The sequence below is a fragment of the Giraffa tippelskirchi genome, chromosome 9 (genome assembly GCF_054371585.1).
Source record: "Giraffa tippelskirchi isolate mGirTip1 chromosome 9, T2T-mGirTip1v1.2.pri, whole genome shotgun sequence".
Classification (NCBI taxonomy): domain Eukaryota; kingdom Metazoa; phylum Chordata; class Mammalia; order Artiodactyla; family Giraffidae; genus Giraffa; species Giraffa tippelskirchi.
The window spans coordinates 45,322,675-45,345,361 of NC_137283.1; the positions used below are offsets into that span (position 1 = coordinate 45,322,675).

General features: G+C 43.7%; 1 protein-coding gene across 5 annotated transcripts in view; it reads left to right on the top strand.

The window, feature by feature from the left end:
- Nucleotides 1–22,687, top strand: part of CHDH (choline dehydrogenase) — a 70,083-nt gene that overhangs the window by 5,119 nt on the left and 42,277 nt on the right. For 3 of the 5 annotated variants that reach the window (XM_081524959.1, XM_081524958.1, XM_081524960.1), the window contains exon 2: nt 3,687–3,765. The exons of the other annotated variants lie outside the window; for them this stretch is intronic. Coding sequence is in view for 2 of the 3 variants with exons in the window: in XM_081524958.1 (XP_081381084.1) it covers nt 3,759–3,765 (7 nt within the window). In the remaining variant the exon portion in view is untranslated. The remainder of the gene's footprint in view (nt 1–3,686; nt 3,766–22,687) is intronic. 5 annotated transcript variants of the gene reach the window in all.

A 22,687-nucleotide genomic window follows, 5' to 3' on the forward strand; every position in this document is an offset into this window, starting at 1 on the left:
TAATACCAGGTATCAACTTAATGTTCAATATTTCTCAGTTCACGTGAACCTGAAAGTCATTTTGGCCTGTTTCTTTTTATTTACTTTGTAAGTACTTTCTTTGAAATTAAATAGAGCTCTTTATAGATTCAATGTGGATGATACTATACTTTCCAGAGACAGAGATATCTCATAGGTACCATGTGTACACAGACATATAAACAGGCAAAACTAGAGATCTCATGGTTTCACCTAATTATAAATCAGGTATCACAATCTAAACTTGCTAGTTTACAGAGAACAGTTGGAATACATTACATTTGCCAGCTCAGATGAAAAGCTCAGATGAAAGGTTTTACTCTTTGTGAAGTTTGGCTGAGGGAACTTTCCCAGCCCTGTAAATTTTAGAATTGTCACTTTGTCTCTTTTTTTCCTTGATTTCGTATTGCCTGATTGAGCTAATTAGGCTCGGTTTCAGGTCCTGTGGCCTGTATTTACATTTTTGTTCTGTAGAGATTTGCAAGAGACAGACAATTACTTTCAGTTCCCCAGAGAACAGATCTGTCACCTAAAGGATACTGAAAGATTGATTTGTCCAACTGTATATTATCAGTGAGAAGATTTCTAGCTCACCTGAAATGTATGAGTTCTGTGTTCTAGAACTTCAGAGTTTCACATACCTTCAAAAGCTTGTATAAGGCATTCACCAAAGACCCTCATTCCGAGTTTACCAGTTAAACCCAGAGAAAAATCACTACTTTTGTTTTTTTATTAGTTCTTGAATTTTAGGTGGCAGTTTTTACTTATTTGTATGGCTCAGGTAATCCTATTGGTTTCCTTTAGAATGTTTAACTAATATTTCCTGAGGGGCAGATTTATATACTTTGTCTTAAAATGCCATATAGTATTTCCCAGTGAAGCATGCCTGTCTCACAATATAATTAAAAGAAATGCTAACCATCTTATATAAAGTCCATTTAAATATACCACTTTGATACACTTTCATCTCAATTTTGTCAGCTTTTATACCTTTAACTTTACTTTTCATTAGTATCCAATTAACAAGCTTTCGTCTTATAGGAGGACTTTTAGTTTTTGTCTTTCTTTTTATTCAGTATTTCCTGTCCATTTTATCTGTTCTTATATAAAAGGCTCTGGGATCCCCAGAGAGAGGTTGAGTGGTGGAACTCAGGCCCTTTGGCCTGTCTTTTGCCCCAAATAATTGCTGGTCAGGTACTCAGTGTAAATTTTTCTAGCTCCTTAAGTATTTAACACTGGGGTGAGTAGACCAGGCTTGTTTGGCTTTTACTGTTGGGAACTAGTAGGGGGTACCCTTTGACCCATTTAACTTTAGGTAGTGTAATGTAAAACCTTGTGTTTTAACCACATAAATGTCCATTTTATTTATCATACTCTAACCATCTAAAGAGTTCTTTATTCATTTGAGATAATTCCCTTTAAAATTTTTTATCTTTTTGGAAATAGTATCTAGATTTTCCGTATAGGATATTTCCTATAAACCTTAATTGTTGTACAGTTATCATCTGTAAGACCCATTGAGGGGAAGCAAAGACCACAAATGAAGCTTCCCAAACCAGTTTTTCTTACTTGTTTTAAACTACAGACGTTCTTAGGTTAATTATTAGATATTTTTTTTCCACCTTAAATTTGATTTTTGTTTTTATAGGTACCAATAAAACAGCTTTATAATGAGAGTGCTATGGAGTCACCAGTTTGTTTCTCCACTTTTAAAGGAGTCCGTCATTTGACCATTAATAAAATACATATTAATGGTGATTCAAACCACCGAGGTGCAAGAGGCTTCCTCATAAGAGTGGGGGAGGATGTAACCTAAGCAAAATCTGGAGAGTTTGCTCTTAAAAATAGTATGGCAGAGGTCAAGTTTTCAAAACAAGTGCGTACACACACACACACACACACACACAGAATGTCCTAGGGAGATCACTTAGAACTTTTACATCTCAAAGACTCAGGAAGAGAAATACAAGCTTTCCCCTAGAAGGACTTTGTTTAACATCAAAATTCTGAAAAGATATTTTTGTCAAGTCAGCTTTTTAACCTTAATTTAACTGCACGTGCAGTAAGAGAGGCCCCTTGTTTTTAGGGTGAGATTTCCTTTAATTCCCAATTAAGTGGGTACTTGTAAATTTTGTATGTGCATTAACCTGACTGGGGTATTGGCTGGAGGTTGGCAGTCTGTCGTTCCTTTTATTTATGTATAGCTATGCTGGGTCTTCATTGCGGTGCGAGTGCTCTCTAGCTGTGGTGAACGGGCTACTCTCTAGATGCAGTGAGCAGTCTTCTCACTGCGGTGGCTTCTGTTTTTGCAGAGCACAGGCTCTAGGGCACTTGGGCTTCAGCTGTCACAGCTCTCGAGCTCTAGAGCACAGGCTCAGCAGTTGTGGAGCGTGGGCTTACGGTTCTGCAGCATGACGCATCTTCCCAGATCCGGGATCAAACCCGTGTCTCCTGCATTGGCAGGTGGATTCTGAGCCACCAGGGAAGTCCTCCTTTTTCTTTTGTTTTGTAACTGTTATTTCCCATTCTGAAGTTGGTTTGCTGAAATAACATTGCTAGTGATGATTGTGTGATGCGTCACTGTGCTGCTTGAGTGCTTAACTCCTCTAGGCTTGGCGTCAGATTTTGTTTCAGCTCCCTCTTAGGTGTCTTGGGTTCTCCTAGTAAGACTACCATGGTGTTCAGATCACAGCATGGTCAGTTCTTCTTCGAGTCCCTGGTTGTGCAGGTTGTTAGTGAAATGAGTGGCTCTCCCTGTAGGGACAGCTGCACAGCGTGGGGTCTGGCCACCGCCACTCCTGTGAGTTTCTCAGGCACCTCAGAAAGCTGTTTCCAGCCAGGAGAGAGTCCCTTCTTTGGAGCTCAGAAGCGCTCATAAATTTCAGTTTTTGTTTATTTTTTTTAATTTCGACAGTCTCTATTAAAGTTGCCAATTCAAGGAAAACCAACAAGCTGGTCTTCCCCCAATAACTCAGGTGGGGAGTTAAACCTTACACAATATTTAACTGAGCAGTCTTCCCAGCCTTTAAGCTGAGAATAACCACTCACTGTCTAAACTGAGTCTGCCAGTGCCTTTTACACTGAGCAAAATCTTCCCAGTACTTCAGCTGAGGATAACCCAGGTACCACTTCTGGAAACTCAGTTTCAAAGATAACTTATTCCCCCAGTGTATGAAACTTACGATCATCAACCAATAATGGGAGATCCTAGAACTAAGGAGAGACTCACCCAGATTTGTCTGGACTCCTCAAAGAGGTGGATGGGCACAAGTCGCCTCTGCTGGTACCAAGGGTCCAGATCCTTGTCGAGTTCAGGTGAAGGAGAGGAATCTGCTCTGGTCCCTTCGTCAGTCTCCATAACTATAAATAAAAAATATTCACAACCTTAAAGTTGAGAGTTCTGTTTGATTTGGCGGGAATTTTTAGGACTTCGTGTCAAGAAGGCAGCATCTCTAAGTAAGCCTGAGCAAGCTGCTCTGAGGAAGTGGGGGGAGGAGCCAGGTTATCTATGAGTTTTGCAACAAAGGGCAGGTAGTCTGAACATCAAAAGATGATTGTGAATTCAACAAAACCAGCTATCTCAAGCTAAGAGGTTTAGCACTTTTCTATGTACAGGAAGATACATGAGTCTGCCTCAACTGAAATCATTCCTTTGATCTGCCCCTCAGCTCTCAGGGGCCAGTATCCTGAGTGTCTTCAGGGCTCACTGTCTGGAGTGGCTGCAGTGTGATGGCTGCTATATGGCAGGTAACCCTTCCTTCCCGAGTTCCCTCAGGGCTCAGCAGCTCACCATCGGTGGCAGCTGCAATTGCTGATGACTGTGACATCCTTCATTTACTGATAGGGCAGGAAGTATTCCATTTCTTACTTGCATGTTATAGAACAGCAATGCTATTTTCTGTGAAACCAGGAAACCCCAGGAAAGCCGCGAAACTGTTGAAACCAGGACCCGTGGGTGCAGGTTGATGTCATCCACCAGCCCTTCTGCCTGATTGATTTCTGTACTTCCGTTCAGCGATAGAGCTGTTTCTGGTTGACACAAGGAAAACAGTGGATGTTTTTGAAGCAGTTCGCCTGGCATTCCTTAGGGCTCCCTGCAGCTAAGCCCCTCCAGCAGCTTGAAAGGGACACAGCAGTGGGCATGTGTGGGAAAGCTGGCTGACTCATCTCTCACTGTTGGTTTACAGATGAAAGTGGCTGGCTACCCCCGGGGCTGCTCCGGGGCTGCTCCGGGGTGTGATCTGGCACCATGCTGTGGCTGGGATGGCACCTTGAGAGGGGCGTGCCCCGCACCTCCTGGGCCTTGTGGCCTTGGGTGGAGCATGGCTCCAAGCCTGTGGTAGTGCCTGAGTGAACGTGGGTTGAAGATCAAGCAGGCCTGGCAGCTGCCGCTGTCTACCCTCTGCTCAGCCCTGTGTTTGCAGCAGATGCCAGAATTGGCACTGCCAGCAGTGGGAAGGGCCACTTTGTCCTGGGGCCTTGGGCAGGCCACCTCAGCAGACGGGCCTGGGCCCCCAGGGGACTGATGTCCAGTCCGTGGTAGTGTGTCTTCAACTCCCTCTGAAGGACCACATTTGTTTGGTTTTTAAATTTTAATCTTGCATGAAATGATTTTTAAAAATGTAACTAAAGTTATGATAAAAACAAAGATACCTCTCACTTAAGCCCATTATCTTATTGGGAAACGCAAGAGACAACAAGTCACTGTGTCAGATTGCTGGGAACATTTGTAAACCTGCCTTTTGATTCGATGCTTATCTTTCACAGACTATCAAAAATAGCATGCGGGCTGTCCCTACCCCCCAACCCCCACCCCAAGCCTGAATCCTTGACATCTGGGTGTGAGGTGGGTGTTTCTTAATTGAGATTTTAAAAACTGATTGTAAATGTGTTTGAAGGAAGAAGCAGATAGCAAACCTTTGTGGAATGCCCCGACTTCTGTGGAAGAGGGTGGAGCCCCTGAGCCAAGACCAGGCTCATGGCCTCTGTTTCTCCCACTCTGCCTTCTTTTACTCCGTTAGCAGGGAGATCTGAGATTTAAAACAGACAGCAAAAACAACAGCCCTTTTTGTTATGGAAAATTTGGAACACATTCAGAATTAGCCAGAAGAGAGTATTGAACCCCACATGCCGTCCCCTCATGGGTGATCCTGTTTTGTTTGCCCCCGAATCCCTGGGTTATAAACAAAATTCCAGATACCACTTATTTTTTTCTGTTGGTATTTCAGTAGGTATTTCTGAAAGAGTCATTTTAAGCAACATAACCACGAGACCAGTGTCACATCTGACAAACAGTGACCTTTAAATACCCTCCAATATCCAGTCAGTGTTCAAATTCCCAGGGCCCGAATGAGATCCATGGGTCATTCTCTTTTGACATTGGGTTTCCCTCTGTCTCTCTCTACCTTGTTTGTTTTTCACTTGAACTTGTGGAAGAAATGTCCCTTGGCCTGGATTCCATGCATGGGATCCATCGTGTCCTTTCATACCTTCCTCTGACATTCAGATTTCCTCTGAACCAGTGGGTGGATTTAGAAGTGTGAGCAGACTCAGGCCTGGGAGCTTTTGGTGAGGATATTTCATTGTGTCACCCCTGTCTCCACTTGAGGGAAAAATCATTTGATTTTTCAGTTTCGTCCTGGTGGTAGGGTTACTGCTGGGATGCCAGCAGGACTTGGTGGGGACTGACCCATGGGTAGGCCAAGGTGGGCAGATTCATTTGTGCCGACCCCACCCCTTACAAGAGCTGTCACTGCCCCTCTGTACCTTGGTTTCCATGTCTGCCTCCTCTTGTGAAGTGAACACTGTGTTTTTACACACTAGTCAATAACATGTGGACTTGCTGGGTGGCACAGTGGTAAAGCAACCGCCTGCAATGCAAAAGACATGGGTTCGACCCCTGGGTCGGAAAGATCCCCTGGAGAAGGAAATGGCAACCCACTCCAGTATTCGTGCCTGGAAAATTCTATGGACAGAGGAGCTGGGCAGGCTACAGTCCATGGGGTTGCAGTCAGTCAGACACAACTGAGTAACTGAACACAGACACACACACACACACACACACACACACACAGACACACAGACACACACACACACACACACACTAACAAGCATTTATTGAGTGTCTACTCTGCCTGGCTCTGGGAGCTATGAGCTCCATCCCATGCTGATTGTGAGTAAACAAACATGGTCATGGCTCTGGACAGGCTCTGCAATAGCAATCTTGGTAGACCACGGTCACTCTGCCACTGTGCCTGGCCCAAAGGGGACCTTCAGTGCCCCTGAGAGGGAAGAAGAGTCTCTCTTCCTGATGTTATGCCTTTACCGTGTAAGCGGCGCAACACCAGGGTCTTCTGTCCCTGCAGCCCACCTCTGGTTTTGGCTCAGACTTACCCAGACCCACTGCAGTGTGTCCCTCCACATCCTCACTTTCACTTGGGCCTTCTCTGCTGCAGGAGCCCACTCACCCAGGTGCAGGGCAGCCCCAAGTGCAGGGGCATTCATGTCTGGAGGGGCTCCTTTCTTTCTCAGGAGCCAGCTCCAGAGGCTTCTTCCCTGATCCCCAGCGTGTCAGGGAGGGTCCCCGTGGGAATTGAGTCCCCAGCAGCAACCACAGCATTGCACCTGCCTCCCAAGTGCGTCTGTGGGAGCACACCCACAGCACAGATTGGATCCACAGACACGCCTGCGAGCGAAGGAGGAGACGACAGGCAACCCCGGGAGCTGCCCCGGGTGGTAAGGCTTCCCGTCTTACACTGCTGTTGGTGAGACCACCACCATGGGGGTTTGAGAAAGCAGGGAGGTCGCCATGGGAGGCGGAGACTGTGAACCAAGGTCAGATGCCCGGAATGCAGGGTGCGAGGTCTCACAGGTGCCGTGGTGGCTGCAGAGGTGAGGAGGGAGGAGCTGCAAACATCAGAGGCCCCTCAGAGGCCAGTGCCCGCGTCAGCGACCAGAAACCCCTGGCCTGGCTCACACAGCAGTCCCGGTAGAGCTGGGGATGAAAGCTTGGCCTTCGCTTGGTGTCAGACTCGGGGCTCCCTACTGGGGCTCTCTGGGCAGCCTGAGCAGCCTCTGCCCTGTCCTGTGTCCCACCTTCAGCCCCAGGAGGGCCCAGGCCGCCAGAGTCATCTCCGAGGCAGCGGATGGTTAGCTGTTGCAAGAGAAGGGGGGAGAGTTTCTGAGTCCTTTGTTTATTTGGCACCACGATGTGGGAGATGAGAGTTTTAGGAAGAGAAACTTGACTTTTGAAGAAAATAAATCTTTCTAATTAAAAGATAAAGTGTTTATAAAGATAAACGTGAAGTATTTCCTGCTGTGCTGTGCTTTTGTGACCCCATGGACTGTAGCCCACGAGGCTCCTCTATCGATGGCATTTCCAGCAAAAATACCAGAGTGGGTTGCCATTTCCTGCTCCAGGGAATCTCCCTGACCCCAGGATCGAAGTCACATCTCTTGCATCTCCTGCATTGGCAGGCAGATTCTTTGCCACTGTGCCACCTGGGAAGCCCCAACATGAAAGTATACTGATGGTGAATTTTTATTTGTATAAAAATTATATACCTATAATTACATACCCAGGGGATCATCACCAGCTCAGGATCCATAACGTTCCCTGTGCCCTTTCTTCTTTATTTAGGATCTTAGTTCCACCAGGGATCAAACCCATACCTCCTGCAGTGAAAGCACAGAGTCTTAACCACTGGACTGCCAGGGAAGGCCCACCCTGTCCCCTTCCTAAGTGGTACCTCTCTCTGCCCCGGCACAGATGTATGAATTGAGCACCCATGTCTCAGACTGCCTCGGTGTGGGAGCTGTAGGCTGCATGCTGGCCCAGCCACGTCACATCTCTGCTCCGCCTTACAGAGGGCCAGGCTCTGCATTGGGACCGAAGCCACAGAGCCTTTGGCTGGGGTGATGGTTTTCAACAGCTCATTTCATTCTTAGAGTGGAGGTCTCCGTACATGGTATAAGGAGAAGCCCCGTGATGGACGTGGCCATTGGCCAAGGGGGGCTTCTCAAAGGGAACATTGGCTGAGCAGGGCCTGAGGGAAGGTAAGGAGTGACCCAGGTGCAGTGAGGTGAGGACCCCGTTACCTGGAAAGGGGAACATGTGCAAAGACCCTGGGTGGGACAGAGGGAAGGTGGTCCTGATGCCTGGAACCCAGAGCGTGAGGCTCATGGTTGGGTGAGAAGTGATGGCTGGGACAGGGGCAGGAGGCAGGGCTCCTGGGACGAGACGGCCCTTGGGGCTGTGAGGACGCTGGCTGAGTCTTCTTGGGAGGACAGGTGACCTGGGCTGGGGGTGGGCAGTGAGGTGCCTGTGGCAGGAGGAGGCAGCTGCCCAGGGTTCTTGACCAGACCATTGCTCCCTGACGAGACCCTTCCCACCTGGGCCCTTTCCCCCTCCACCTCAAACTCGCCTCCCACCCAGGGCTGGCCCATTAGGTGGCTGTGCCAGACTGCAGGAAAGCAGCTGGACTAAACCGGTTCTTGGCCTCCAGAGCCCTGGAGGGCATGTGGTGCCTTGTTCCCATTCCATGTACTGACCGTGACTTTTTATAACTCCCAGGATGCGGCTTTGTTAGTCAGGCCTGTGCCGGGCGGGCGCTGCGTTTGAGTTGGAAAGGGCCAGGGTCTCCCCCCGCAGGCTTGCTTCCCTTTTGTGATGTAGGACTGACGGTGACGATGGGGACAGTGGTGAAGCCCGCTCATCCAGTGTCTTTGGGGGGTTCACAGTGTGATAAAGCCACGTGAAGTGCTCAGGATGGGTGGCTGCCCCTTTTATTATTGCTGTACTTATAACTCTGATTCTGTGGCTTAGTGGAGCTCTGTGAACAGACAGTGGCACGCTATCGGACATTGATCATTTGACCCACACAAAGCCCGGCCTAGAAGGTTGAGAACTTCTTTACAGGTCTTGTAGGAGAGTGGGTCAAAGCCAGGACTGGAAGGCCAGGCCACAGGCAGGTGACTGGCTCTGAATCCTTCATTGGAGACCGCCCCCCCCCACCCCCGGAAACCCCCAGAAAGGGGAGGATGGCGGTGCCTCCACCACGCTTTTTACAGTTCTCCCTTGGGACTGTTGTCACCACTCTGGCCCATGGGCTCAGAGATAATGTGAAGGCCAAGTACCTCTGAGGCAGTCTGCCAGCCTTGGGGAACCACGGGGCTTAGTGCCCAGGTTAGCTCAAGCCATGTCTGTAGTGATAGGGTTACACAGTCAATATGTAAATGATTGACAGGGTCCTTTCTTATGACTGGGCCCTTTTTCCTGCTCTGTCCCCAAGCAGTGGACAGTTCAGCTTTCATCATTGTTTGCCATCTTAAACAATCCGGGACAGACCCCTTAGGTTTGTTTTTTCACAGTTGAGCACAGTTCTCTTTTGGTTGAATTCTTCGAAGTGGGCCTGCTGAAACAGAGGGCTGCCCCTGTAGAACCCTGAGGCGTCCATAACCTTGAAGAAGGTTTACATGCTCCCCAGCTTGCTCAGAGCAGAATCACTGTTACCATTGGCCCTGCCCGGTGGAGCTTTTCAAAGGTTGAAGCAGGTCTTGCACGCTGTTTCACCTGCAGGCCTGGCCGAGACTGCTGGCCCCTCTCCAGAGTTCTGTCCTCTCTTCTTGGGTAACTGACAAAGGCTGGGATCTCAGTGGCCCCAAGGATCTGATGCTAGTCTGGTCCACTGGCCCAGAGCTAGAAAGGAAGTACATACACGCGCGTGCACACGCACGAAATTATGAAGAACCTTCTTCAAGGGTTGTTTCAAAAAAGTTTGGTCAGCCTTCCAGCTGGACTGTGTCTGAGCATGGGTGCTCCAGATGTGGTGGGTAAGCATTTTATTCGGGTCACAGTTCTTTTGCAATTTGACTTCACCAGAATTATCAAGTTTGTTGTGCAATTGACCACAGGCTCAAAATTACATGGAAATCTGGCTTGTCATGCAAATTTGGGAAATTTTTCAAAACCAGTGTTTGCTTATCAATTTCAGAGTTAAATGAGAATTGTTAGTTGCAACAAAGGACTCTGGTGATGAAAGCCGCGGTACTCAGGAGCGGGTGGGAGCCCTACCCTTGTTTTCCCTCATTGAATGTCGTCTCTCCACTTGACGTTGTCTCTCCACATCCACTGTGTCCATCACTGGTGTTGAGAGTCATGGCCTGAATTGACCAAAACCTTCTTCCTGGCCGGAGGTACCATGTGGTCCAGCTGTCCAGCTCCAAGCTGACCATCTGGATGGCATGTGTGGCTTGGCGTGCTGCCCCGCAGCCCAGGAAGATGCGTATGGTTGAGGGTCTTCTCCCCTTGACTGGGAGGTGGAGTGGGTGGAAGTGTCCTCTCCCTTCATCTTCCACCCAGAGCTGTAGGAGTGGACAGACAGCCCTAGACACAGAGCCAAGGCTGGTTCCAGGCAACAGGGGGGTCGGGGTACAGGCACCCAGAGTCAGGAGGAAGCCTTGAATGCCCCTATCAGGGTACAGCCCTGTCCCGCCATCCTACACCTAACACACACACACACACACACACACACACACATGAACACACGAACACATGAACACAGGTGCTATGCTGTCTTTCTCTGGCTCCATAGTTCCCACCCCGGCCCCACCCCTCGTGCTCCACATTGCCAGTGACTGGCAGCCCTGCACTGGGGAAGGGGCTGCTTCCCTGTGATGCCTGACCCTGCCGGTCAGTCTGTCCACTCACCCACCCAGTATGGGAGCCTGAGAGGGCACTGTTAGGGGTTGGAGTGTCTCTGCCCTTTTGATAGCAGGCCCCTCCCTCTTCGGCGCTCCCACTACCCCCATCCCCCGGGCACTGTGAGTACGTGTAGGTGTTACCACCTCCCAACACCGTGAGGCCGAGACTCCTCTGCTCCCCCAGCTCAAGGCCTGGCTGCTGACAGGGAAGGGAGGGAGGGAGCCCCTAGGATGGGTCTCAAGAACAGGGACATGCGGCTCCAAGGTGGGAGCCTCCCTCCAGGGCTGGGCACCAGGACTGCCAGGGGCGAATAGAAGAGGCCATCCCACTCCTGGCCATGGCACGGGCTGGAGAGCTGGGGGCAAGCACCCCGAGAAGGGGAAGTGAGAGTGGGCAAGTGCCCTGGGCTGTCTTATCTTCATTATTTAGTAAACCCTGGGCAGAAGACTATTAAGGGAGTAGCGCTTCAGGGCGCAGGCACATGGGAGCATTTCTCCTCTGCACACGTGGGGCCACAGTGAAATGTCCAGCTTGGTCCAGCCCTGCCCAGGGACCAGGGAGATCTCTGCCTAGTCCACAACCAGACTCAGACCTTTGAGAACAATGACATGTGCTCTCCATGTTGGAGCACGCTGTAGAAGGATGTCAGAGAAGAACTGTGATAGAAGCTGAGGTCTGGGGATGGCTGGGGCCACGGAGAGTAAATGACCTGCTGCCACCCCATGAAGAAGAGGTCTGGTAAAATATACATAACATGAAACATAGTTTTAACCACTTTTTTAGAAAAGTGTATAATTCAGTGGCATTAAGTATATTCACGGTGTTATGCAGTCATAACCACTACCCATTTCTAAAACTTTTCATCACCCCAAATAGTTCCATATCCCTTGAATAGGAATTCCCCATTCACTTTCCCCCAGCCTCTGGTGATCTCTCCTCTACTCTCTGTCTCTCTGGATTTGCCTCATGTAAGTGGCCGCTGCTGCTGCTAAGTCACTTCAGTCGTGTCCGACTCTGTGCGACCCCATAGACGGCAGCCCACCAGGCTCCTCCGTTCCTGGGATTCTCCAGGCAGGAACACTGGAGTGGAAGTGGAATCATGCAATAATTGTTGCTTTGTGACTGGTTTATTTTACTTAACCTATTTTCAAGGTTCCATGTTGTAGCATGGTTTTTTGTTTTTTATTTTTTGGTTGAGATTAATTTTTATTTAATTTAATTTTAATTTATATTGGAGTGTAGTTGATTTACAGTGTTGTGTTGGCTTCACATGTATAGCTGAGTGATTCAGTTATACATAAATCCATCCTTTTATAGATTCTTTTCCTATTTGGATTATTACAGAATATTAAGTAGAATTTCCCTATGCTATACATTAATAGGTCCCTGTTGATTAACTTTGTTATATATAGTAGTGTATAATGTTAATCCTAAACTCCTAATTTATCCTGCCCCTCCACTTTCCTCTGCCCCTGTAACCAAAAGTCTGCTTCAGAAGTTTGTGAATCTGTTTCTCTTTTGCAAATAAGTTCATTTGTATCATTTAAATATTCCACATCTAAGTGTTATCATATGATACTTGACTTTCTCTGACTTACTTCACTTTAGTATGATAATATCTAGGTCCATCCATGTAGCTGCAAACGGCATTATGTCATTCTTTTTGACTGGGTGATATTCCATTGTGTGTGTGTGTGTGGTGTGTGTGTGTGTGTGTGTATACATACCACATCTTCTTTATCCATTTGTCTGTCAGTGAACGTTTAGGTCTTGGCTATTGTGAGTAGTGCTGTGAAAATAGGGGTGCGTGTATCTTATGCAATTATAGTTTTTATCTGGATATATGCCCAGGAGTGGGATTGCTGGATCATATGGTGGTTCTGTTGTTAGTGTTTTGAGGAAGCTCCGTGCTGTTCTCCATCGTGGTTGTACCAATTTACATTCCTACCAACTGTGTAGTAGAGTTCCCTTTTCTCTGCACCCTCTTCAGCACTTTGTTCGTAGACTTTTTGATGATGGCCATGCTGAGGTGATACCTTATTGTAGTTTTGATTTGTATTTCTCTAATAATTAGCAGTGTTGAGCATCTTTTCCTGTGTTTGCCATCTGTATATTTTCTTTGGAGAAATGTCTGTTTAGATCTTCTGCCCATTTTTTGATTGGGTTTTTTTTAACCTTTTAAATTTTATGTTGGAGTTATAGCCGGTTAACAATGTTGTTACAGTTTCATGTGTGCATCACCATACATAGACATGTATCTATTCTCCCCTTCCATCCAGGCTGCAACATAACACTGAGCCAAGTTCCCTGTGCTACACAGTAGGACCTTGTTGGTTATCCATTTTAAAAACAGTGGTGTGTTTGTGGTGATCCTAAACTCCCTAACTATCTCCCCCCCATTCTTTCCTCTGGCATTTGTTGTTTGTTTGTTTTTTGTATAGAGCTGCATGAGCTGCTTGTATGTTTTGGAGATTTAATCCCTTGTCAGTCACTTCATTTGCAAATGTTTTCTCCCATTCTGTAGGTTATCTTTTCACTTTGTTTATGATTTCCTTTGCAGTGCAAAAGCTTTTAAGTTTAATTAGGTCCCATTTTTTTGTTTTGTTTTCATTTTCATTAGTCGGTGAATCAGAAAAGATATGCTGTGACTTATGTGCAAAAGTGTTCTGCCTATGTTTTCCTCTAAGAAGTTTATAGTATCCAGCCTTACATTTAGGTCTTTAATCCATTTTGAGTTTATGGTGTTAGAGAATGTTCTAATTGCATTCTTTTACATGTAGCTGTCCAGTTTTCCAGCACCACTTATTGAAAAGACCGTTTTTTCCTCCATTGTATAGTCTTGCTTCCTTTGTGATAGATTAATTGACCATAGGTGCATAGGTTTATATCTGGTCTTCCTGTCCTGTTCTGTTGATCTGTATTTACCAGTACCATACTGTCTTGATGACTACAGTTTTGTATCTGAAGTCGGGAAGTCTGATTCCTCCACTTCTGTTTTCCTTTTTCAAGATTGTTTTGTCTATTTTGGGTCTTTTGTGTTTCCATTACAAATTGTAAAATATTTTGTTCTGGTTCTGTGAAAGATGCCATTGGTAATTTGATAGGGATTACATTGAATCTGTAGATTGCTTTGAGTAGTATAGTCATTTTCACAATGTTGACTCTTCCAGTCCAAGAATAGGGTGTATCTCTCTGTGTCATCTTTGATTTCTTTCATCAGCATCTTATACCACGTATAGGTCCTTTGCCTCCTTGGATAGGATTATTCTTGAGTATTTTATTCTTTTCAATGCAATTGAAAATGGGATTGTTTCCTTAATTTCTCTTTCTGATCTTTTGTTTAGTGTGTAGAAATGCAAGAGATTTCTATGTTTTAATTTTGTATCCTTCAACTTTACTGAATTCATGAGCTCTAGTAGTTTTCTGGCAGTATCTTTAGGATACTTTTCTACGCATAGTATCATGTCATCTGCAAACAGTGACAGTTTTACTTTTTTTCCAATTTGGATTCCTTTATTTTTATTCTCTGATTTCCATGGCTAGGACTTTCAAAACTATATTGAACAAAAGTGGTGAGAGTGGACATCCTTGTCTTGTTCCTGATCTAGAGGAAACATTTTCAACTTTTCTCAGTTGAGAGTGATGTTAACTGTGGGTTTGTCATATATGCTCTTTATTATGTTGAGGTAGGTTCTTTTTATGGCTTCTTTCTGGAGAGTTGTTTTTTTTTTTTTTTAAATCATAAATGGGTGTTGAATTTTGTCAAAAACTTTCTACATCTATTGATATGGTCATATAGTTTTTATTCAGTTTGTTGATACAGTGTATCACAGTTTGATTTGTGTATATTGAAGAATGCTTGCATCCTTGGGATAAATTCCACTTAATGATGGTGTATGATTCTTTTAATGTGTTATTGGGTTTTGTTTGCTAGTATTTTGTTGGGGATTTTTGCGTCTATGTTCATCAGTGATAGTGGCCTGTAATTTTCTTTTCTGTGTGATATCTTTGTCTGGTTTTGAAATCAGGGTGATGTTGGACTCAGAATGAGTTTGGGAGTGTTTCACCCTCTGCAGATTTTTGCAAGAGTTTCTAAAGTATAGGTGTTAGCTTGTCTCTAAATGTTTGATAGAATTTCCCTGTGAAGCCAACTGGACCTGGACTTTTGTTTTTAATCACAACTTCAGTTTCATTGCTTGTGATTGAAGGTGAAAGTGCTAGTCACTCATTTTATGTCTGACTCTTTGTGACTCCGTGGACTATAGCCCACTTGGCTCCTCTGTCCATGGAATTCTCCAGGCAGGAATACTGGAGTGGGTAGACAGTCCTTTCTCCATGGGATCATCCCACCCAGGGATCAAACCCACATCTCCTGCATTGTAGGTGAATTTTTGACCATCTGAGCCACCAGGGAAGCCTGCTTTTAATTGGTCTGTTCATATTTTCCATTTATTCTTGGTTCAGTATTGAAGCATTGTACCTTTCTAAGAATTTGTCCATTTCTGCCAGGTTGTCCATTTTATTGACGTATAGTTGCTTATAGTTGTCTCTTATGAGCCTTTGTATTTCTGTGGTGTCCATTGTAACCTCTCTTTCTTCATTTCTCATTTTATTGATTTGAGTCTTCTCCCTTTTTTTCCCTTGATGAATCTTGCTAAAGTTCTATCAATTTTGTTTATCATTTTATAAAACCAATTTTTGTTTCATTGATCTTTCTTCTTGTTTTCTTTGTCTGTGTTTCGTTGAATTCTGGTCTTGACAATTTCTTTCCTTCTATCAACTTTGGGTTTTGTTTGTTCTTATTTAAGTTGCTTTAGGTGTAAATTTAGGTTGTCTATTTGATATTTTTCTTGTTTCCTAAGGTAAGATTATATTGCTGTGAACTTCCCTTGTAGAACTGCTTTTCTTCTGTCCCATAGGTTTTGGATCATCATGTTTTCCTTGTCATTTGTCTCTGTATTTTTCGATTTCCTACTTGATTTCTTCAGCGATCCACTGGTTGTTTGGTAACATATTGTTTAGCTTCCATGTGTTAGTGTTTTTTATAGGGTTTTTTTTCCCCCTGTAATTGATTTCTAATCTCATAACATTGTGGTCAGAAAAGATGCTTGACATGATTTCAGGTTTCCTAAATTTGCCACGGCTTCATTTCTGGCCCAAGATGTCTTCGAAAATGTTTCATGTGCACTTGAGAAGAAAGTGTATTTTGTTGCTTTCGGATGCAAAGCATTTTATACATATCAATTTTTATAAATTTTATAAATATCAATTAAGTCTATCCGGTCTAATTTAAGGCCTGTGTTTCCTTGTTGCTTTTTTGTCTGGATCATGTGTCTGTCAATGAAAGTGGCTTGTTAAAATCCCTCATTATAATTGTGTTGCTGTCAATTTCTTTTTTTATGGCTGTTAGTGTTTGTCTTAAATATCAAGGTGTTCTTATATTGGGTACATGTATATTTATAATTGTTACATCTTCTTTGTGTATTGATCCCTTGATCTTTATGTAATATCCTTCTTTGTCTCTAGTAACAGTCTTTATTTTAAAGTCTGTTTTGTCTAATATGAATATTGCTATTCCAGCTTTCTTTTCATTTCCATTTCCATGGAATACCTTTTTCCATCCCCTCACTTTCAGTCTGCATCTGTCCCTAGATCTGAAGTGAATCTCTGGTAGCCATCATACATATGGGTCTTCTTTTCGTATCCATTGAGCCAGTCTATGTGTTTGGTTGGAGCATTTAATGCATTTGCATTTCACATAATTATCAATATGTATGTTCTTACTGCCATTTTGATAATTGTTCTGGATTTGTTTTTATAGGTGTTTTTTCTTCTCTTCCTCTTGTTCTCCTCTTGTGATTTGATGACTATATTCAGTGTTGTGTTTGGATTGCTTTTTCTTTTTTGTGTGTTTATCTAGTGTAGGTTTTTGGTTTGCAGTTCCCATGATGATTTGATATAGCTGTCTATATGTATAATATAGCAGATTGTTTTAGATTGCTGGTTGCTCAGTTTACAGTGTATTTCCAATATCTTGCATCTGTACTCTCCTCTTCTCACAACTGCTGGTTTTGATATACTTGTGTATAGATGATTTCCTGCCTTTACTTTGTGTTTGCCTTTACCAGTAAGCATTCCCATTTGTAATTTTCTGGTTCCTAGTTGTAGCTTCTTGTTTTTCTCTGGATGTAAAATATCTTTTTTGATAGGTTCCAGTCTTTTTAATTGATTGTTGTTCAGCTGTTAGTTGTGATTTTGGTGTTTTCGTGAGAGGTGAGCAAACGCAGGTCCTTCTGTTCCACTCTCTTGTCCAGAATAGAGGGGCTGCTTTTAGTTTGGATGCTTGCTGCCTCTTTTCTCAGTGTGTGCTGACCATTAGCCCCTTGATATGGGGTGTGTAGATGTGGTGGCCCGCACACAGTCCTTATAGGGTGGAGGCACAGAGTGATTGGTGCCCACCCTGTGGGTTATGCAATAGGGGTGGTGGGCCACATGCTCCTGGCACAGCAAGGGCAGTGCTTAGCACCTCCTTGCAGGTCCCCTAGCTGTGGCAGCAGCCTACACACCCCCAGGACAGCAGGGGCAGCGACTGGCACCTGCTCCCAGGTCTCCTAGTGGCAGCGACAACCCACACAGTCCTGGGACAGCAGGGACAGACACTGGAGCCTACTCATGGCCTGTGTGTACTCCCCAGGCGGAGGGGGCAGTGTTTGACACCCACTTGTGGATCTCCCAGTGGCAGCGGCAGCCCGTGCAATCCAAGGACAGCAGGAGCAGCACTTGGCACCCACTCGTGGGTTCCCTACAGCAGCAGTGGCCTGTGCATCCCTTGGTCAACAGGGCCAGTGATTGGTGCCCACTCCTGTGTCCTCAGTTTCATTCCTTTTGAGGACTGACCAATGTGGCATTGTTAATCCAATCATCTGTTGATGGACATTTGTGTTTCCATCTTTTTGAAAATGCTGCTTAAAAACACTGGCATTCGTTTGAGTTCCTGCTTTCAGTTATTTTGGGTGCATACCTAGGAGTGGAATTGCTAGATCATATGGGCTTCCCTTGTGGCTCAGCTGGTAAAGAATCCGCCTGCAGTGCGGGAGATCTGGGTTCGATCTCTGGGTTGGGAAGATCCTCTGGAGAAGGGAAAGGCTACCCACTCCAGTATTCTGGCCTAGAGTAGTCCATAGGGTTGCAAGGAGTCAGACATGACTGAGAAACTTTCACTTTCACATGGTAATTCTATGTTTAACTTTTCGAAGAATCACCAAACTGTTTTCCACAGTGGCTGCACTATCTGCATTCCCACCAACAGTACACAAGTGTTCCATCTTCTCCAAATCCCTGTCAGCGTTTGTTATTTTCCATTTTTTGTTGGATGTGAGATGGTATCTCATTGTGATTTTTTTGTTTGCTTTGCTTTGTTTGTTTTGGTTTTGGGTTTTTTCTTTTTTTTTCTTTTTTGGCTGCATCAGGTCCTAGATGCGGCACACAGAACCTTCGTTGTGTCATGTGGGAGCTTGCCTTTCAGCACACGGACTTTCTAGCTGTGGCGTGTGAGCTCTGTGGTTGCGGGGCGTGGGCTCTCCAGCTGTGGTGCATGGGCTGCGTTGGGGTACAGTAGTTGCAGTGTGTGGGCTTAGTTGCTCTGGCATGTAGGATCTTAGTTCCTTGACAGGGAATTGAACCTGCATCCCCTGTATTGCAGGGCATGATCTTTTTTTTTTTAATTATCTATTTTAATTGGAGGCTCATTACTTTACAGTATGTGGTGGTTTTTGCCATACAGCGACATGAATCAGCCATGGGTGTACATGTGTCCCACCATCCTGAACCCCCCTCCCTCCCTCTGGGTTGTCCCAGAGCACCAGCTTTGTGTTCTGCTTCATGCATTGAATTTGCACTGGTCATCTGTTTTACATATGGTAATATACACGTTTCAGTGCTATTCTCTCATATCGTCCCACCCTCACCTTCTCCCACATGGTCCAAAAGTCTGTTCTTTACCTCTGTGTCTCTTTTGCTGTCTTGCATATAGGGTTGTTGTTCCCATCTTTCTAAATTCCATATATATGCATTAATATACTGCATTGGTGTTTCTCTTTCTGACTTACTTCACTCTGTATAATAGGCTCCCGTTTCATCCATCTCATTAGAACTGACTCAAATACATTCTTTTTAATAGCTGAGTAATATTCCATTGTGCATATGTACCACAACTTCCTTATCCATTCGTCTGCTGATGGACATCTAGGTGGCTTCCATGTCCTGGCTATTGTAAACAGTGCTGCGATGAACATTGGGGTACACATGTCTCTTTCAATTCTGGTTTCCTTGGTGTGTATGCCCAGCAGTGGGATTGCTGGGTCATATGGCAGTTCTGTTTCCAGTTTTTTAAGGAATCTCCAAACTGTTCTCCATAGTGGCTGTACTAGATTGCATTTCCACCAACTGTGTATGAGGGTTCCCTTTTCTCCATACCCTCTCCAGCATTTATTGTTTGTAGACTTTTTGATGGCAGCCATGCTGACCAGCGTGAGATGGTACCTTGCTGTGGTTTTGATTTAAATTTCTCTGATAATGAGTGATGTTGAGCATCTTTTCATGTGTTTGTTAGCCATCTGTATGTCCTCTTTGGAGAAATGTTTGTTTAGGTCTTTGGCCCACTTCTTGATTGGGTCATTTATTTTTCTGATATTGAGCTGCATGAGCTGCTTGTATATTTTGGAGATTAATTCTTTGTCAGTTGTTTCGTTTGCTATTTTCTCCCATTCTGAAGGCTGCCTTTTCACCTGGCTTATAGTTTCCTTTGTTGTGCAAAAGCTTTTAAGTTTAATTAGGTCCCATTTGTTTACTTTTGTTTTTATTTCCATTACTCTGTGATTTATGTCAGAGAATGTTCTACCTATGTTTTCCTCTAAGAGTTTTATAGTTTCTGGTCTTATATTTAGACCTTTAATCCATTTTGAGTTTATTTTTGTGTATGGTGTTAGAAAGTGTTTGCTTCATTCTTTTTCAGGTGGTTGACCAGTTTTCTCAGCCCTACTTGTTAAAGAGGTTGCCTTTTCTCCTTTGTATGTTTTTGCCTCCTTTGTCAAAGATAAGGTGTCCATAGGTGTGTGGTTTTACCTCTGGGCTTTCTATTTTGTTCCATTGATCTATATTTCTATCTTTGTGTGCAAGGCATATTCTTAACCACTGTACCACCAAGCAAGTCCCTCTCATTGTGGTTTAATTTGTATTAGTGATGTTGAGCATTATTTCACATGCTTACTGGCCACTCTTGTATCTTTGGAGAAATGTCTTCCAGTTTACTGAGTGTTTTTATTATAAAAGTGTATTGAATTTTGTCATATACTTGTGCATCAAGATGATTATGATTTTTATTTTCATTCTATTAATGTGATGTATTATATTGATTGATTTCCATATGTTGAACTATATTTGCTCTCCTGGGATAAATCCTACCTACTCATGGTATGCTTTCCTTTTTTAATATGCTGATGAATTCATCAGTGAAATCAGTTTGCTTGTGTTTTGTTAAGAATTTTTACTTCACTGTTCCTAAGAGATATTGGTCTGTAGTTTTCTTGTTAGTGCTTTTGTTTGGCTTTGCTGTCTAGTTAATACCTGCCTCATACGGTGAGTTCACTTTTCCTCCTCTTCAATTTTTGAGAAGAATTTAAGGAGAATTGACTTTAATCTTGTAAGTCTTTGGTAGAATTCACGACTGAAGCCATTTTGTCCAAGGTTTTTCTTTCTTGGGAGGCTTTCAATTATTCGGTCTCCTTACCATTTATTGGTTTATTCATATTTTCAGCTTATTCATGGTTCAGTTTTTGTAGATGGTATATTTCTGGGAATTTGTCTATTTCATCTAGGTTATTCAGTTTGTTCGTATACAGTTGTTCACAGTACTTTCTTAATTGTTTTTTGTTTCTGTAAAGTTTTTACTGATGGCCCCACTTAAATTTCTGATTTTACTAATTTGAGTCTTCCCTCTCTTTAGTCAATTTACCTAAAGTTTTGTTCAAAAAAAGTTTATTTTTGAGAATCAACTTTTGGTTTGACTATCTCTGTTGTTTTTCTGTTCTTAATTTCATTAATCTGTGCTCTAATCTTGATTGTTTCCTTCCTTCTGCTAGCTTTGGGTTTAGTTTACTCTTTATCTAGTTTCTCAAGATGTAAAGTTTGATTTTTCTGATATCTGTCTTCCTTTTTAATGTGAGCATTTATAGCTATAAATTTCTCTTCTTAGCACTGCTTTTGCTGCATCTCATATGCTTTGGCATGCCACAGTTTTTTGGATCTTTTTGGCAAAATATTGCACTTAATACCTGTGTTTGGAAGATACATTCCTAATTTATTATCTTCATCTTTGAAAAGAATTTCAAAATAAGTTAATTTTATACACCATACAATCCAGGGTAGGATTGAGCTCAGGGGACCAATTCATTGTTCACAGAATTGTTCACCGAGGACAGAAGCCTCTGCATCCAAACGTTTTTTGAGCTAGTTTTAACTTTCAGCTCTGAATCCTGGTCCCAATCTTGAAATCACAGGTTAGGCATTTGGAATTACTCAGCCATAGGGATGAGCTTTTAGTTTAGACATGAGGAGAGGGCTTCCTGCACAGGACCAAGAAAGCATCTGCAGCAGGAACAGTAGATGAGGGCAGAGGGGGCCAAGCCAGAAGGGCCTGGCACGGAGGGAGGGTGAGAAGCCCTTCACAGTCCAGCATTTCCCTGGGTTCGCCTGTGTGTCTCCACTCAGGGGAACAGGGGCCGTGTGCTCTCAGTCGGTCGGTTGCTTCTGACTCTCCGTGGCCCCACGGACTGTAGTCCTCTGGGCTCTTCTGTCCAAGGTATTTCCCAGGCGGCAATACTGGAGCAGCTTTACATTTCCTACTCCAGGGGATCTTCCTGACTCAGGGATCGAATCCACGTCTCTTGCATTGGTAGGTGAGTTCTTTACTGCTCGTGCCGCCAGGGAAGCCCAGAGCAGGGGCGTGCCGCTGTTTTATTTTCATTTGTCTAATTTTCTAATTTCCCTTTTGATTTCTTCTTTGACACATTGGTTGTTTAAAAGTGTGTTGTTTAGTATCTACACATTTGTGAATTTTCCAGTTTTCCTTCTGATACTGATTTCAAGTTCTGTTATGATCAGAAAATATACTTTGTATTATTTCAGTCTTTTAAAATTTATTAAGATTTGTTTTGTGACCTAACAGATGATCTGTTCTAGAGAATGTTTCATGTGCACTTGAGAAAAATGTGTATTCTGCTGTTACTGGGTCGAGTATTTCATAAATGTCTTTTAGGTCCATTTGGTTTATAATGTTATTCAAGTTCTTTATATTTTCTTACTGGTGTTGTATCTGGTCTTCTATCCATTATTTCAATCTGAGTATAGAAGTCTTCATTTATTACTGTAGAATTGTCTCTCCCTTTAAATCTGTCAGTGTTTGCTTTATGTATTTTGGGAGTCTGATGTTAGGTACATATATGAATTGCATGTTTTAAAGCTTATGTAAAGGCCTCATTCATACCATCTTTTTTTTGTGTATTTTGAATCTATTTTTAGGATTCAACCATGTTAATATGAGGTACTGTAGTTCCTTCATTTTCATTGCCACATGAGGTTTCTTTTTATCTGTACTGTAACTTTTTCTATGTCATTTGTATTTCCATATACATTTTGAAGTCAACATGTCAATTCCTTAAAAAAAAATTCCTGCTGAGATTGATTGTCATTCCATGTAAAATCTATAAATCAATTTGGGGAGGACTGATATAACAACATCAGGTCTTCCTATTCATGGTCTCTCTCTCTGTATATTTTTGGGTCATCTTTAACTTCTGTCAACAATGTTTTGTAGTTTTCAGTGTATAGGTTTTGCACATGAATCTAATCCTAATTATTTCTAATTTCCTGATGCTCTCATAAGTGATATTGTTTTGTCTTCTGAGTGAA